Raw genomic sequence first — 16,298 nt, 5'->3', positions numbered from 1 at the left:
CCTTAAGCCAAGCATGCCTTCTAAGTACAGACCCAGTGACAGCAGCCCTGCAAGATGCCTCAAGTGAATCAAAACCACATTGCAAAGTATGCTTTCCAACCTGTTCAGCAGAACGCATTCTTCTTCTTTCGTCTGCTCCTGTTAGGGGTCGCCACAGCAGATCAACTGTTTCCATGTCTTCCTGTCCTCTGCATCTTGCTCTGTCACACCAACCACCTGCATGTCCTCTCTCACCACATCCATAAACCTTATCTTAGGCCTTCCTCTTTTCCTGTTACCTGGCAGCGTCATCCTTAGCATCTTTTTCCCAATATACTCTGCATCCCACCTCAGCACATCTCCAAACCAACATAATCTTGCCTCTCTGGCTTTGTATCCAAACCTTCCAACCTGGGCTGACCCTCTAATATACTTATTCCTAATCCTGTCCATCCTCGTCACACCCAGTGCAAATCTTAACATCTTCAACTCTGCCACATCAAGCTCTGACTCCTGCCTTTTTGTCAATGCCACTGTCTCCAACCCTTATAACATAGCTGGTCTCACTACCCTCTTGAAGACCTGTCCTTTCACTCTTACTGGTACTCGCCTGTCACAAATCACTCCTGACACTCTTCTCCACCCACTCCATCCTGCCTGTACTCTCTTCCACACTCACCATTACTATGAACTGTTGATCCCAAGTACTTAAACTCATTCACCTTCGCCACCTCTACTCCCTGCATCCTCACCAATCCTCTATCCTCCCTCTCATTCACACACATATATTCTGTCTTAGTCCTTCTAACCTTCATGCCTCTTCTCTCTAGAGCATATCTCCACCTCTCTAGTGTCTCCTCCACCTGTTCCCTACTCTCACTACAGATCACAATGTCATCTGCAAACATCACAGTCCACAGGGACTCCTGTCTGATCTCACTGCACAGTGGTGCAGTGGTTAACATTGTCACCTCACAGCAAGAGGTTCTCCGGTTCGATTCTCGGCTGGAGTGCCTTCTGTGTGGAGTTTGCATGTTCTCCCTGTGTTCGCGTGGGTTTCCTCCGGTTTCCTCCCACATTCCAAAGACATGCATCTGGAGCATTTCTCCCCGGGCCTCCGCTGAAAACAGGCTCTGTGGAACCTAGTCGGACTTTCCCGGTCAACAAATGATAAATAAATAAATAAAATAAATAAATAAATCTGTCAACCTGTCCATCACCACTGCAAATAAGAAAGGGCTCAGAGCTGATCCTTGATTTAATCCCACCACCACCTTAAACGCATTCGTCACTCCCACCGCAGACCTCACCGCTGTCACACTACCTTCGTACATATCCTGTACCACTCTTACATACTTCTCTGACACTCCCGACTTCCTCATACAATACCACAACTCCTCTCTAGGCACCCTGTCATATGCTTTCTCTAAATCCAAAAAGACACAATGCAACTCCTTCTGACCTTCTCTGTACCTCTCCATCAACACTCTCAGAGCAAGCATTGCATTTGTAGTGCTCTTTCCTGGCATGAAACCATACTGTTGATCACTAATCATCACGTCCCTTCTTAACCTAGCTTCCACTACTCCTTCCCATAACTTCATGCTGTGACTGATCAGTTTAATCCCTCTGTAAGTTACTACAGCTCTGCACATCACCCTTATTCTTAAAAATCGGTACCAAAACACTTTTTCTCCATTCGTCAGGCATCCTCTCACTTTCCAAGATTTCATTAAACAATCTAGTTAAAAACTCCACTGCCATTTCACCTAAACACCTCCATGCTTCCACAGGTATGTCATCTGGACCAACAGCCTTTCCGTTCTTCATCCTCTTCATAGCTATCCTTACTTCCTCCTTGCTAATCCACTGCACTTCATGATTCACTATCCCCACATCATCCAAACTTCTCTCCCTCTCATTCTCTTCATTCATTAACCCCTCAAAGTACTCTTTCCACCTGCTCAACACACTCTCCTCGCTTGTGAGTACGTTTCCTTCATTATCCTTTATCGCTCTTACCTGCTGCACATCTTTACTAGTTCAGCAGAACGCATTAAATCCTGTAAATCCTTATTTTCAGCACAATCAGGAATCAACATAATTTTCTGTTTAAGCAATCCAATAATATGCTGCTGATACTTTAACATATGAAACTGGCAGTTTAAGGCCCTAATGGCCAAAGTTGCAGAAGTGTATACTTTCTTACCCCATCTGTCCTGCGCCCTGGAGTCTCTATCAGAGGGAGTAGGATTTTTGGCAGTAGTAGCCTTAATGCCCTTGGGTCCCTGTGAAATGGTCTCAGGATTCGCAGTAGGATTTTTAAAAAGGAACTTGTGAGAGTCAGGAACCCTGCAATATCGATCAAGTTTTCTGGGAGCAGGAGGCAAAGAGTCAGGGGTCAAGCTAGATTCCGAAAAGGCATCATCAACAATGTCTAACACAGGAGGGATAGCTAAAGGCCTGTGTTGGGGCAGGAGTAAGAAATCCCTAAGCCTCTTTTTAGAATCAGAGTAATACTGGCTTTCCCAGTGAAAGTGTTCCCTAAGAGTATGCAGGGTTTCACCAAAAAAGAGAAATCCTCTGGAGAGGAAGCGGAGGGGATAGAGTCCTCTGCATCAGAATCCTCATAGGTAGATAAAGGTAAATTCTGGTCATCAGAGGAAACAGAAATTTCAGAATCCTAGTCAGAAATATCATAAACAAATTCAGTCCTAGGTCTCTTAGAGGGTGAAGGTTGGCTTCCCCTGATTAAAGTAATAAAGTCTTCAGCCATCCTTATCATTTGTTTTTTAGGCATAGAGGCCTGACCATGCTGTCTGGGTGTCAGTTTTCTAGGCATGGTTCAAGATTTAGGCCTTGAAGAAGAAGATAGCATCGGTTTAATATGCAAGTCAGTAGGCCTGAATACACCCTCAGAAGCCGGTGCCTGCACAGAGGCTCCAGACCCATCCAAGGTAGAGACATCCACAGGTTCCACAGCTGAAGCATCTCGTGGCATACCGGACTCCGAATGGGTCTCAGTAGAGGCCTGCAAATCTGCAGTAGCGGGTATCAGGGGCTGTGAAAGTGCCTCACTGAGTACCGGCGAACTGGCGACTGGCTTAGGAGAAGCGTCGTTGGCAGCTTTGGACCTTGGCGGCCTGTCTATGTCTTTATCTTTGCGTTTTTTTGGAATGTTGGTAGTCGGATGGCTTACCGAAGACATATCTGGATAACTGAACAGAGTACCAAAATATTTAGAAGTGTAAATATACTGACAACGAAAAGTTCATTGCTTAAATAAGGCACAAAACTGACAGTGAGGTACGTTGTGGTCAGGGCCTAGGCAAGGAATACAGTACGAATGAAAATCTTTGTGAGGTATTTGCTTTCCACAATAAATACAATTATTGACTTTTACTGACATCGGTTTAGAGCAAGAAAAAGTTTCCCCAATGGGGTACTTAGCTTTAGTTGAAGACTTTGCTTCTGAAACTCGACAATGAAAATTTCAGGAGTCGGCCGACCGGCACTTGTGAACTGCTTCGGGCACCGCACGGCAAGAAAAACTTGTGTAATGGCGTCGGCTGCATGATTTATATGCCTGGCTGCCTGACGTCACGGAAGATGAGATAGCAACTGACGCAGGACCCAAGACTTTAATAATCAGGCCGACTAAGGGCTACTGCAGGCAGATAACACAAATGTGATGACTGCAACAATGAAACACGAAGAACATCACTGCTGACGCTGGAAGTTCTGTTCAGTAGCACATTTATAATAATTCAAGAAAAAAAATCAGGTCATTTTTGAACATTAAAATGCTGGAAATTACCAATATCAGTCTCCAAGAACTAATAACAGGAAGTTAGCGCTTAAGCTTTGTGTTCCCCTTTGTGTTACAGTGTACTGTATCCCCTCTGAAAAGTGTGATTAACTTTCCACCTGGACCCAAAGGCCCTGATCAACATAAAAACACTAGTGCTAGTGATAGGGAGGTCACTTTTGAAAATTGTCTAATGGTCAGCATAGGGTTGCAGTACAATCTGTACCAGGTGGTATGACTCACAAAGTTCCCTGACAGTGTTAGCATAAAGGTAATGTACTATAATGCATGCACATTAACGAGAGGGCAATAAACAGCAACGGTTCACAAGCTGGATGCTAACTGCGTGAACTGGATGTGAATTCTCTCTCCTGTCACATATGTAGTGTATGACCCTGAGCAAGTTTTAAACACTAAAGTGTCAAGCAAAACAAATTATAAAGAACATGTATTTCTCAATAGAAATACTAAAAACAATACCACCAGTAACTCACAAATTGTGTCCATAGAAACAAAAGTAGTAAAAACAGGAACCAAGAAGAACACAACCACGACAGCCAAAGTCTCCAGTATCAGTCTTTACTTAGTGCACAAAGAAACATAAGCGTTTTCATGGTAGCTTCATCAGGTGTAATGAAAAAGCACTACTTAAACACACCTTATATACAAAAATAGCATAGTCACATGACAAAAGCAATTACAAATTAAAAGGGTAACTACTATATGCTTATGTAAAACAATTTTAAAAACATATGTATACATTTTATACCATAAAAACAACTTAGAATAACATGTATAGAACAAAACATACATATACATTTTATATCATAAAACAACTTAGAATAACCTTAATAACGGTGCATGAGTTTACTAGATAAAAAACTATCTCCTTAGAGGTCTTGATTTCAGCCTCGGTCTAAGTGGTACACTTTCATTTAGCCTACTGCCTACATCTGCCCTCATCCTGACAATCCAAGTAGACTCGAGTTCCTCTGTTTTATGCCTCACATCTCCTGTTCTAATACTATCAAAAACTCTCCCAATAACTACAAACTTAAAACTGTGTGCAGTGTCTGTATCATGAATATGTTTAGCCAAGGCATTTACACAATTAGACGTACTTATGTGGTAAATATGTTCCCTTATTCTATCTTTAAAAGGCCTGTCAGTCTTACCTATATAAAATTTACTGCATTTCTGATAATACGCAAGATATACCACATGTTCTGTTGTACAAGTGGCAAAAACAGTAAACTTTTACAGTTTCTTCTGATCTGGATGGTAAAAACCACCCTCTGTATCCAAAAACTGATAATAATTGCACTTACCACACGTGGAAGTACCGATACCTTCCCTATGACATTCACTAATCTTAGGATAACACAATCTCATTTTCAAAGATTTACTATTCCTAAACATGAACCTCGGTTCAAAGTCCACATATCTGGCAACTTCCTCATCTGTAATAAGAATATTCCAATGTTTCCTTATTATTCCCATATATTTAGCTACATTAGATGTATAACATAAAGGGACCTTCAACCTAGCTCCATGCATGTCTCTGTTCCTTCCGACAGTCCCTGTACTAGATGAACTAGTATTCCTATCAGAGAAATATGGTTGAGCTTTTGTACCCCTCTCTTTAATCACTGCTGCTACATTGGGTACAATGATATGTTCTTCATAACCCCTATCAAGAAGATGGTCCACCGCTATATTGACATGTTGTTCAAAGTCAGTTTCTCTTACATTCAGCCTAGAAGCCCTATAAATCTGATTTCGTACAACATTCCTAAAGATGTAGGGAGGATGTGAACTCTCCCTGTACAGCAAATGGTTCACATAACATTCTTTCCTATATAACTTTGTTACAATTTCACCTGTATATTCCCTAGTAACCTTAACATCTAAAAACTCAATATCAGACACAGAATGGTTACAAGTAAAACGTAGATCGCAAGTAGTGTTATTGAGATATACAAAAAATTCTTGAAACTGCTCATATGTACCTCCCCATAACATAAAAAGGTAATCAACAAACCTTCTGTAGAACACAAGCTCTTTATAAGGACCCTGGAGTACATAGTTGAGTTCCCATGCTACCATAACTGCATTGGCGTAGCTATTGGCACAGGCCGTGCCCATAGCTATGCCATTGCATTGCTTGTAGTATTGTTGGTCAAAAACAAAAACATTATGCTCCAGTACTATTTCTAATAACCTAACGAGCAAATTTATTTTCTGTTGACTATAGTCATAATAATTCCTCAAAAACTTTTTTACGCTCAAAAGTCCTTCACGGTTGGGAATCACCGTAAATAAGGAGACAACATCTAAGGTTATAAACATACTCTTCAAATTGTTTTTAGATGTATAACCATATAAGTCTCCTAAAACATGTTCTGTGTCCTTAAGAATATGTTGTAAATGATGTAATACAGGTCTTAAATGCTTTTCAAGAAAAATGGAAACTGTCTCAGTACTCCAATTCCTGTCTGAAACTATAGGTCTTAGAGGTGGATCTAACCTATTCTTATGGAGTTTAGGTAGGCCCTGTATTAAAGGAACAGTAGGTTTGGTAACTAAGAAATAAGAAAGTAAATCATCATCAATAAATGCCATTTCATGCAAATATTTCAAATGAATTTGTATATCATACATAATTGTAGTCAGTTGTACAAACATAATTTTCATATAAAAAGAAGCATCTGCTAACATTTCATTCATTTTTATGACATACTTGTCCCTGTCTAGGACCGCAATAGGTCCACCTTTATCAGCCGGTCTGATGATAATATTGGTATTCATCTCCAGGCCACTCAAAGCTGACCTTTCATCTCTAGTCAAATTAGCCATTTTAAAATTATCATGCTTCACATTGCCTTTAAAATTAAGGTCATATACGTCCTGCGTAAACAGATTTTCAAAAGCAGTTATTAGAGAGTTCATTCTAGGCACAAAAGTACTTGGTTTCTTAAACACCAACCCTCTAGATGTCTGAGAATCAACATTAGTATCACTGTGACTTTTATACATCATTTTCAACATCAAGTTTCTGGTAAATTTCTTAATGTCAAAAATCACTTTAGTATAATCTGAGACAACATAGGGTATAAAAGACAGTCCTTTACTTAAGACTCTTAATTCTGTCTCCGTTAATACAACATTCGAAAGATTTATACCCTCTGTTGTCTCAGATTATACTGAAGTGATTTTTGACACTAAGAAATTTACCAGAAAGGTGATGTTGAAAATGATGTATAAAGATCACAGTGATACTAATGTTGATTCTCAGACATCTAGAGGGTTGGTGTTTAAGAAACCAAGTACTTTTGTACCTAGAATGAACTCTCTAATAACTGCTTTTGAAAAACTGTTTGCACAGGATATATATGACCTTAATTTTAAAAACAACGTGAAGCATGATAATTTTAAAATGGCTAATTTAACTAGAGATGAAAGGTCAGCTTTGAGAGGTCTGGAGATGAATACTAATATTATCATCAGACCGGCCGATAAGGGTGGACCCATTGTGGTCCTGGACAGGGACAAGTATGTCATAAAAGACATCTAGAGGGTTGGTGTTTAAGAAACCAAGTACTTTTGTACCTAGAACGAACTCTCTAATAACTGCTTTTGAAAATCTGTTTGCGCAGGACGTATATGACCTTAATTTTAAAGGCAATGTGAAGCATGATAATTTTAAAATGGCTAATTTAACTAGAGATGAAAGGTCAGCTTTGAGAGGTCTGGAGATGAATACTAATATTATCATAAGACCGGCAGATAAGGGTGGACACATTATGGTCCTAGACAGGGACAAGTATGTCATAAAGATGAATGAAATGTTAGCAGATGCTTCTTTTTATATGAAAATTACATTTGTACAACTGACTACAATTATGTATGATATACAAATTTATTTGAAATGTTTGCATGAAATGGCATTTATTGATGATGATTTACTTTCTTATTTCTTAGTTACCAAAACTACTGTACCTTTAATACAGGGCCTACCTAAACTCCATAAGAATAGGTTAGATCCAACTCTAAGGCCTATAGTTTCAGGCAGGAATTGGAGTACTGAGACAGTTTCCATTTTTCTTGAAAAGCATTTAAGACCTGTATTAGATAATTTACAACATATTCTTAAGGACACAGAACATGTTTTAGGAGACTTATATGGTTATACATCTAAAAACAATTTGAAGAGTATGTTTATAACCTTAGATGTTGTTTCCTTATTTATGGGGATTCCCAACCATGAAGAACTTTTGAGCGTAAAAAATTTTTTGAGGAATTATTCTGACTATAGTATAGATTTGTTCGTTAGGTTATTAGAAATAGTACTGGAGCATAATGTTTTTGTTTTTGACCAACAATACTACAAGCAATACAATGGCATAGCTATGGGCACGGCTTATGTCAATAGCTACGCCAATGTAGTTATGGTAGCATGGGAACTCAACTATGTACTCCAGGGTCCTTATAAAGAGTTTGTGTTCTACAGAAGGTTTGTTGATTACCTTTTTATATTATGGGGAGGTACATATGAGCAGTTTCAAGAATTTTTTGTATATCTCAATAACACTACTTGCGATCTACTTTTTACTTGTAACCATTCCGTGTCTGATATTGAGTTTTTAGATGTTAAGGTTACTAGGGAATATACAGGTGAAATTATAACAAAATTATATAGGAAAGAATGTTATGTGAACCATTTGCTGCACAGGGAGAGTTCACATCCTCCCTACATCTTTAGGAATGTTGTACAAAATCAGATTTATATGGCTTCTAGGCTGAATGTAAGAGAAACTGACTTTGAACAACATGTCAGTATAGCGGTGGACCATCTTTGTGATAGGAGTTATGAAGAACATATCACTGTACCCAATGTAGCAGCAGTGATTAAAGAGAGGGGTACAAGAGCTCAACCATATTTCTCTGACAGGAATACTAGTTCATCTAGTACAGGGACTGTAGGAAGGAACAGAGACATGCATGGAGCTAGGCTGAAGGTCCCTTTATGTTATACATCTAATGTAGCTAAATATATGGGAATAATAAGGAAACATTGGAATATTCTTACTACAGAGGAGGAAACTGCCAGATACATGGATTTGAACCGAGGTTCACATTTAGGAATAGTAAATCTTTGAAAATGAGATTGTGTTATCCTAGGATTAGTGAATGTCACAGGGAAGGTATAGGTACTACACCATATGGTAAGTGCAATTATTGTCAGTTTTTGGATACAGAGGGTGGTTTTTACCATCCAGATCAGAAGAAGCTGTATAAGTTTACTGTTTTTGCCACTTGTACAACAGAACATGTGGTATATCTTGCATATTGTCAGAAATGCAGTAAATTTTATATAGGTAAGACTGACAGGCCTTTTAAAGATAGACTAAGGGAACATATTTATCACATAAGTAAGTCTAATTGTATAAATGCCTTGGCTAAACATATTCATGATACAGACACACTGCACACTGTTTTAAGTTTTTAGTTATTGGGAGAGTTTTTGATAGTATTAGAATAGGAGATGTGAGGCATAAAACAGAGGAACTCGAGTCTACTTGGACTGTCAGGATGAGGGCAGATGTAGGCAGTGGGCTAAATGAAAGTGTACCACTTAGACCGAGGCTGAAATCAAGATCACTAAGCAGATAGTTTTTTATCTAGTAAACTCATGCACCATTATGAAGGGTATTCTAAGTTGTTTTATGATATAAAATGTATATGTATGTTTTGTCCTATGCATGTTATTCTAAGTTGTTTTTATGGTATAAAATGTATACGTATGCTTTTAAAATTGTTTTACATAAGCATATAGAAGTTGCCCTTTTAATTTGTAATTGCTTTTATCATGTGACTATGCTATTTTTGTATATAAGGTGTGTTTAGGTAGTGCTTTTTCATTACACCTGATGAAGCTACCTTAAAAACACTTATGTTTCTTTGTGCACTAAGTAAAAACTGATACTGGAGACTTTAGCTGTCGTGGTTGTGTTCTTCTTGGTTCATGTATTTCTCAATGTTACTACAAGTAATATGCAACTTCTCATTTTTAAAGGAATCTCATTTTTATCCTTGTTCTGAAATTAATTTATACAGCAAGGCCTACACTGCTGTAATTTATCATGCAAGACTTTGCTTTCAGTACCGGCCTATTTTGGAAATGTTATGAGGTATCTCACGTCAGATCAGCCTCATTTGCAGCACAGCCTAGTTATTACTCATTTCTAATATTTATTTGCTTAGTGTATACACACCTCATCCTTTGCTGCGGTAAGGCATTTACCTAATTTTTTACTTTAGAGCAGACCAGCTGAAATGCACCGTCTTGTTTTACTGTTATGTTTTCATAAAAGCTTTTGCAGTAAATACACCCAAGTGTTAACATTTTATTTCTAGAAAGATCTATTGTACATCCTCTGCAGCAATATATATTAACCAGATCAGCAAAACACATACATGTTTTCCATTTTATATTTTACCATACCATGCCTCAGATATACAGTTTTCATCAAGATCCTTTATAATCATAACCATCAAAGACAGGCTATGTCATTTAAAGAGCAATCTTGCCAACTCCCACTATTTCAGCTTAAAGCAGTGTAAATTATTATACATACCATAATTCCTCTCACACTGCGGTGGTGGTGCTGCGGTAGCGTTGTCGCCTCACAGTTAGACGTTGCCCGTTCGATTCTCAGAGCATCTTCTATGGCGACATGTGTGAGTGGGCATTCCTTCGTTGAAGGTTGTGCGTTAGGCCCGGCAAGCCAGCAGGTAAAACTCTACTGCCAATCATTAGTGGACCGGAGTTCCGCTGTGGCGACCCCTAACCGGAAAAAGCCGAAAGACACACACACACACCATAATGCCTCCCACCCCTAAAAAATGCCACAGGCCTAATGAGATCTACTGAAACAAAATTAAATAACACATAGTTAAATGAATGATTAGGTAATACAACAACACCGCAGTACATTATGATTAGGCTTGTAAATGCATCTGTTTTAGGAACAATTTTTGTTACACAGTAATTCAAGCCACTGAACTGCATTCTATACACGACCGTGGAAAACTCCTAAACAGACCACCAAAAGTGCTGCATCGTCTTCATAGTCATGTGGTCAAGTCCAATGTCTCATAGTTAAAGTACAGCAGGGATCACAGGGCAAATAAATGAGTTTACTGCATTTGAATAGTTTCCCATGCAACTCAAATACAGTCATTTGATCCCCCACAGTTTAGGGTTGAGTCAGTTTTAGTGTTAGTTTCAGAAAATAGCAGAAATAATTGTGTCACAGAAGTGCATACCTTCAGGAGACTCTTCTTGTACGTAAGTTCCAGTCAGGTATCGATGAACTAGAGCAGACTTCCCACTTGAAAGGTTACCCACGATTCCCTGGGGGAAAAAAGAATTTACGAGTGAAATAGCAATCTGAAGCACTTTAAAGGATGTGCAATTTGTTAAAGCATCAATAATATTTCTGCAGGAATACATCTGAGGTCTGAAAAATAAAAAAAACTTATAAGTTATCAGTTATCTCTTCACATTTTTATTGCTATTATACCCTCTCGAATACACCTGTATTTCTGACTATGAATTCTAGGAATACATTCTCTACAAAATAACCTATTATAAGCCAGACAGACATAAAAGCCTATACATTTTACACCAACACAAGCTAACAGAACTTTTTTTTTTTTTTTTAAACAAACCTGCAATCCTTTAAAATCAAAAATTCACAATATTCACTGCCACACACAAGGAGTTAGAAAAGGCACTTCTAAATTAAGACCACTCACTCACACCATATTATTCCAAACTGGTCCAAGTTGTCCAGAGGAGTGTTGGGTGACAGACATTGTGGTAATTATGGACTCTCTACAAATTACCTAAGTCAAACCGTAAATCCAACAGCTTGGGCCAATCAACAATTCAGTCCTACTAAGCTCAAAAGGAACAAGAACTTTGACAGTCTAGGCTTAGTATTAGCAAATGGATAAAGACAAAAGGTACAAGTGACTCTTCCAAGTTGACCGAGGAGAACTGGATGTAAGTATGGCAGACCAATGGTTGATGAATGAGCCATGTGCATCTCTGAAATATTAGGTACGTCAAACGACTAACCCAGCCAGTCACAGTGAAACTACATATATACTATTGCTCAATGTGATCAGCTACAAAACCCAGCTTTATTACATAAAACCAGGTTTGATTTTCACTACCAACAACTTACCCTGTGTGTCACTGCACAGTACCAAAGAAGCTCCCATGTCCATCATCAAGCATCAGCATCTAATGGGTCTTTATCTATTTATCAAAGAGCAAATGGAATAAGACCTGGATCTGAAAAACACATCCAGCTTGTGTGTCTTGTATAAAGGGGTTCAGTGAAGCTCATGTAACTGCTGCACTAACACCATCTAAGGGCACAGTTCTGTAAGAATAACGCCTCAGAGGCAGTCTCTACCCTAGATGAATGAGTTGTAGGCACTGAATGCAAAGTCAAGTTACACGATTTCACAACAGAATTTAACACAATTAGTCAATCGTTTAGGTAAGTTAACTTCTGAAACCTTAGAGCTCAGTTTCTTGTATGAAAAAGACAAAAAATTGGAAGTCCCTTCTCAAGGTCTTAACTTCTGCTCATTTAATATGAGCTGTATACCAGGTAAGAAGTATTTACCGCTTCTGAATATTTAAGGGAAAAAATGCAGGTTAACTGATACAGGGTTTTTTCTTTGACTGTCTTGGACATAAATGATGGTTTATTTCACAAAAAAATCTTATGCTTTGTGAAAAATTAAGTGCATTGGATTTAAACACAAGGCTTGCAATTCACAGACACTTCTAGCTGAGGTAATGGCTATTAGGAACATTTTTTCAGACTGCATGCTTCAGCTCTGCAATTGTAGCTGGTTCAAATGGAGGAAAAATCATTTTCTGGAGGTAGTATCAATTTCTCTAGAACAAAATATATATAGATATATATAAATCTCATTGAGAGACATGATTGCAGACAGGAAGCCAAATAAGGAACATTCCTTTCAAAACATAATTTTAACAATGCTAAAGAAACAAAATTAAAATCCCTTATGAAAGTCCAAAATAGCTGCAAGATTCATAGATTGTTGCTAAGCCAATGACCCACAAAATATGCCTAGCCAAGTTTTCCTGAAAGAATAACGATGTCCTGTATCCAAACAGGACATTGAGGGCCAGGCTTTTAAAAGCTACCTCTGTCCATATAGACATGGGTGCCAGGTCCGATATAAATTTCCTAATCCCAAGGTTGTGCTTTAACTCAGCCACAAATGAATGGGAAGCCTGTTCCATAGGTGGGGCAGTCTCTGAGTCATACATCCAGCATGTTCTGTTTAAGCCACAGACAAAATTCAGGTCCCCTAGACCTTGTATTTCTGGTACCATCTGACTTACAAATATGCAGGAGTTTCATAAGTGTGGGGTTTGCAGATGCCTTGTAAGCCAGGCACAGATAATCCCTCAGAAATCTAAAGGAGACTGAGTAGAGGGTAAGAGCTTTAAACCACTTTGAGTAAGCCAGGTTTGTTATGCCCTGTATTCCTTTTGTAAGAAACCTCTGAGGTCACTCTAGTTGCTGCAAATGCTTGGTCATACCAAAGGAAGTACTGTACTCTATGATTAGTCTGATAAGAGCAGGGTACAGTGGAATAATGACCTCTTTGGACCTAGATTTGGACTCAAAGGTACGAGTGCTGTCTACATGCATACCCAGATCCATGACCACTGGATTGACTCATAAGGGCGTATTATCAACATGGTAATTATACGGGACAGCAGACTCCCCAAAGGGTACAATTATGCACTTGTTAGCATTGAGTTTAAGACTACGGCTTTAGCACCATTTGTTAGTCAAAAATAGTTCTTCGTGAAGAATGCTTGTATCTGAAGGGGAGTCGATGATAAGCCCCAGCTTGCAATTATCTGCAAACTTAGTCAGCCATAATCCTTCAGTATTTGCTTCCACTTCAGCGAAACATATGCCACAAAGCAGCAGGCCCAGTACACTGGAAGTACAGCAGAAGTGAAAGGTTACAAACCTTTTGAAGTAGCCTCAGCATTTGTACACTTTCCAAGACTTGGGCCTCAGATCGAAGGATAAAATCTGGGCAACCACAGTGTGGTATGAGGAGTCCTTGGCCATTAATGGAATATGAATAACCATACTTGGTTAGGTATAAAGAGTGAAGATTCAAGTCAGACTTGCCAGAAGGTTATGAAGGACCTCAGACATAGGTGGCTTCTCCAGATGATGAGGCACGAGTACAGAAAACCATAAATTCTAAGGACAAAATAGGGTTATGCGAATTACTTTGGACTTGTTGTGTCTGTCTTTCTGTATGAAGTTCAGAATCAGGAGAAATGGAGGAAAAGGATGGCCTAGGTGCCATTTCTGGAAAACAGCATCCCTAGGGCATTCCCCCATAGATGAGATAAGGGAAATTAACACCTGGTGCTGATCTGGGATAAAAAAAAAAATGTTTCAGCAAGACGTTATCCAGTGGTGGAAATTCTTCCATAGTGATTGTTTAAGGGACCATTTGTGATACATCAGGAAGCAGGGTTACAGCGTATATCTCATAGAACTGGTCTTTCCAGGAATATGGGTAGCAAGTTTCCTGTTCAGATAGCCCATTCCCATACCCTCACTGGTTCTCAATATTGGGGGATAGAAATTAGTTTTCCCCTTGCTTGCTGACATACCATACCATTGACATGTTGTTAGTATGGATGGCTACTGAATCAAAGGACAGATATCCTGACCGATCTGCAGTTTAAGGTTAACCGCCCTCATCTCCAAAACATTGATGCATAAAGTGACCTACGACTGTCACCATACACTTTGGACTGCATTAGATCTGCAGCAAAGTTGTCTGGCATCCTGGGCAATACATTTTTGGTTATCTCTCTCCTACACCAAAGTTGAGGAACAAAAAAAAAACAACTTCTGACTAAGAAAGGAAACATTATATAGTTACATAACAGCTCCTAGTGAAACTGCTTCTTGTACAGTTCAAAAGAAATACTGTGCCTCACAATTTACCATGGTCCATAAATGCTTTTTGCTACTACTGAAACTATTCCTTTCAGGGACAGATCAGGAACTGAATGGTGCCTAGACTAAAGCTCTAGCCACACCCCATGAGGGAACCACTCCTCTTGCTTCACCCTTGCTAGAACTTTGGACAGTCTGCCCTTGACATTGCCTCTACAGCCTACGGCAGAGGCATTTGTGATGACAGCCATTTGGGGAGTGGGCTGTTTGAAAGGACTGCATAGACTTAGAGCTGATGTATGAGCCTACAACTGTAACTGAAGGACACATGTCATAGAAATTCTGACCTGGTAAGTTATAAGGACTTTTACCCGAGACCACTGAACCTTCAAAATCCACTATAACACCTCTACATGTAATATGACCAATGGGATCACTTAAGCAGTTGCTTCCATAAGATCTAATGCCTTTACACAAAACATGGCAGAGACTGTCTGAGACTGAATGATTAGAGATGCTGAGGTCTGCAAGGGAAGTAACCAGTCCACGGGAAGAGTACTTCTGATTAATGTTCAAGATTGAGAGGCCTCCAAATAGGACTTGGCAGTATTCAAGCCCAAGCTTATTTAGGTATTGTTTGTTTTTTTACACAAAACCCCAAAAACAGAAAAACTGCTAACATAAAATACACAACTTAACACAAGTCAGACAAATGAGAAAGGTAACTTGATTTAGTATTCAGCCACCTCTGTTAAAGTCCCACAAACGAGGAGCTTCATAGTAAAATATGACGTACGTTGAGGTCTCAAGTTTAACCTGTGGAAATGCCAGTAGCCCCTCGTAGGCCATGTGCAAAACCATGTAGGATAATAGGGTACAACAAGCTCCTTCAAGTACCAGGGACCCAGGTCATGAGCTGATAAATAAGTTAACACTAATCCTGTGGAGATCAGAAAGACAATGAAGGCTGTGCAAAAAAAGCGTAATCTGCTGGCATTGTGATTTACCAGTTAGCAGCCTAGCTGCTGAATTCTGCAGCATCTGTAAGTGGTTATGCCAGGTCTTAACAAATCCCATTTAAAGGTTATTGCAGTAATCCAATGTGGAAGAGATTAACACATGAACAGCAACTGAGATATAAACTTGAGGTATAAAGTGTTTAATCACTACAGCTAATCCCAAAATGTCAGGTGGAGTCAATAATAATACAAATATTTCACTAATAAAGTGACGCTTATTACCACCACACAAGATATAACTGGGTAAGAGTATAACAGTTGAATTTCTCAAGCTTGTATGTACTGCCAAGCAGATTTATGATTAGCCAGGGTTGTACAGCATCAGGATCATCAGCCAGGGAATACATGCTTTTGCCAAATCCTCTTGTGTGAAGGAGAAGCAGATCTGAGCAGCATCAGTATCGCTATGGCATGCTAAGCCCTGTTCCCCCATAA

General features: G+C 39.2%; 1 protein-coding gene across 2 annotated transcripts in view; it reads right to left on the bottom strand.

Moving 5' to 3' along the window:
- AGAP3 (ArfGAP with GTPase domain, ankyrin repeat and PH domain 3) overlaps positions 1–16,298 on the bottom strand; it is a 2,466,462-nt gene that overhangs the window by 1,883,579 nt on the left and 566,585 nt on the right. For both annotated transcript variants that reach the window (XM_044067593.1, XM_044067592.1), the window contains exon 3: positions 11,117–11,204. In XM_044067593.1, coding sequence (XP_043923528.1) covers positions 11,117–11,204 — 88 coding nt within the window. The remainder of the gene's footprint in view (positions 1–11,116; positions 11,205–16,298) is intronic.

The sequence above is a fragment of the Protopterus annectens genome, chromosome 3.part1, assembly GCF_019279795.1.
Source record: "Protopterus annectens isolate FY-2018-M chromosome 3.part1, PAN1.0, whole genome shotgun sequence".
NCBI lineage: Eukaryota > Metazoa > Chordata > Ceratodontiformes > Protopteridae > Protopterus > Protopterus annectens.
Note: the sequence above shows the minus strand (reverse complement) of the source record. Positions and strands in the feature narration are given on the sequence as shown.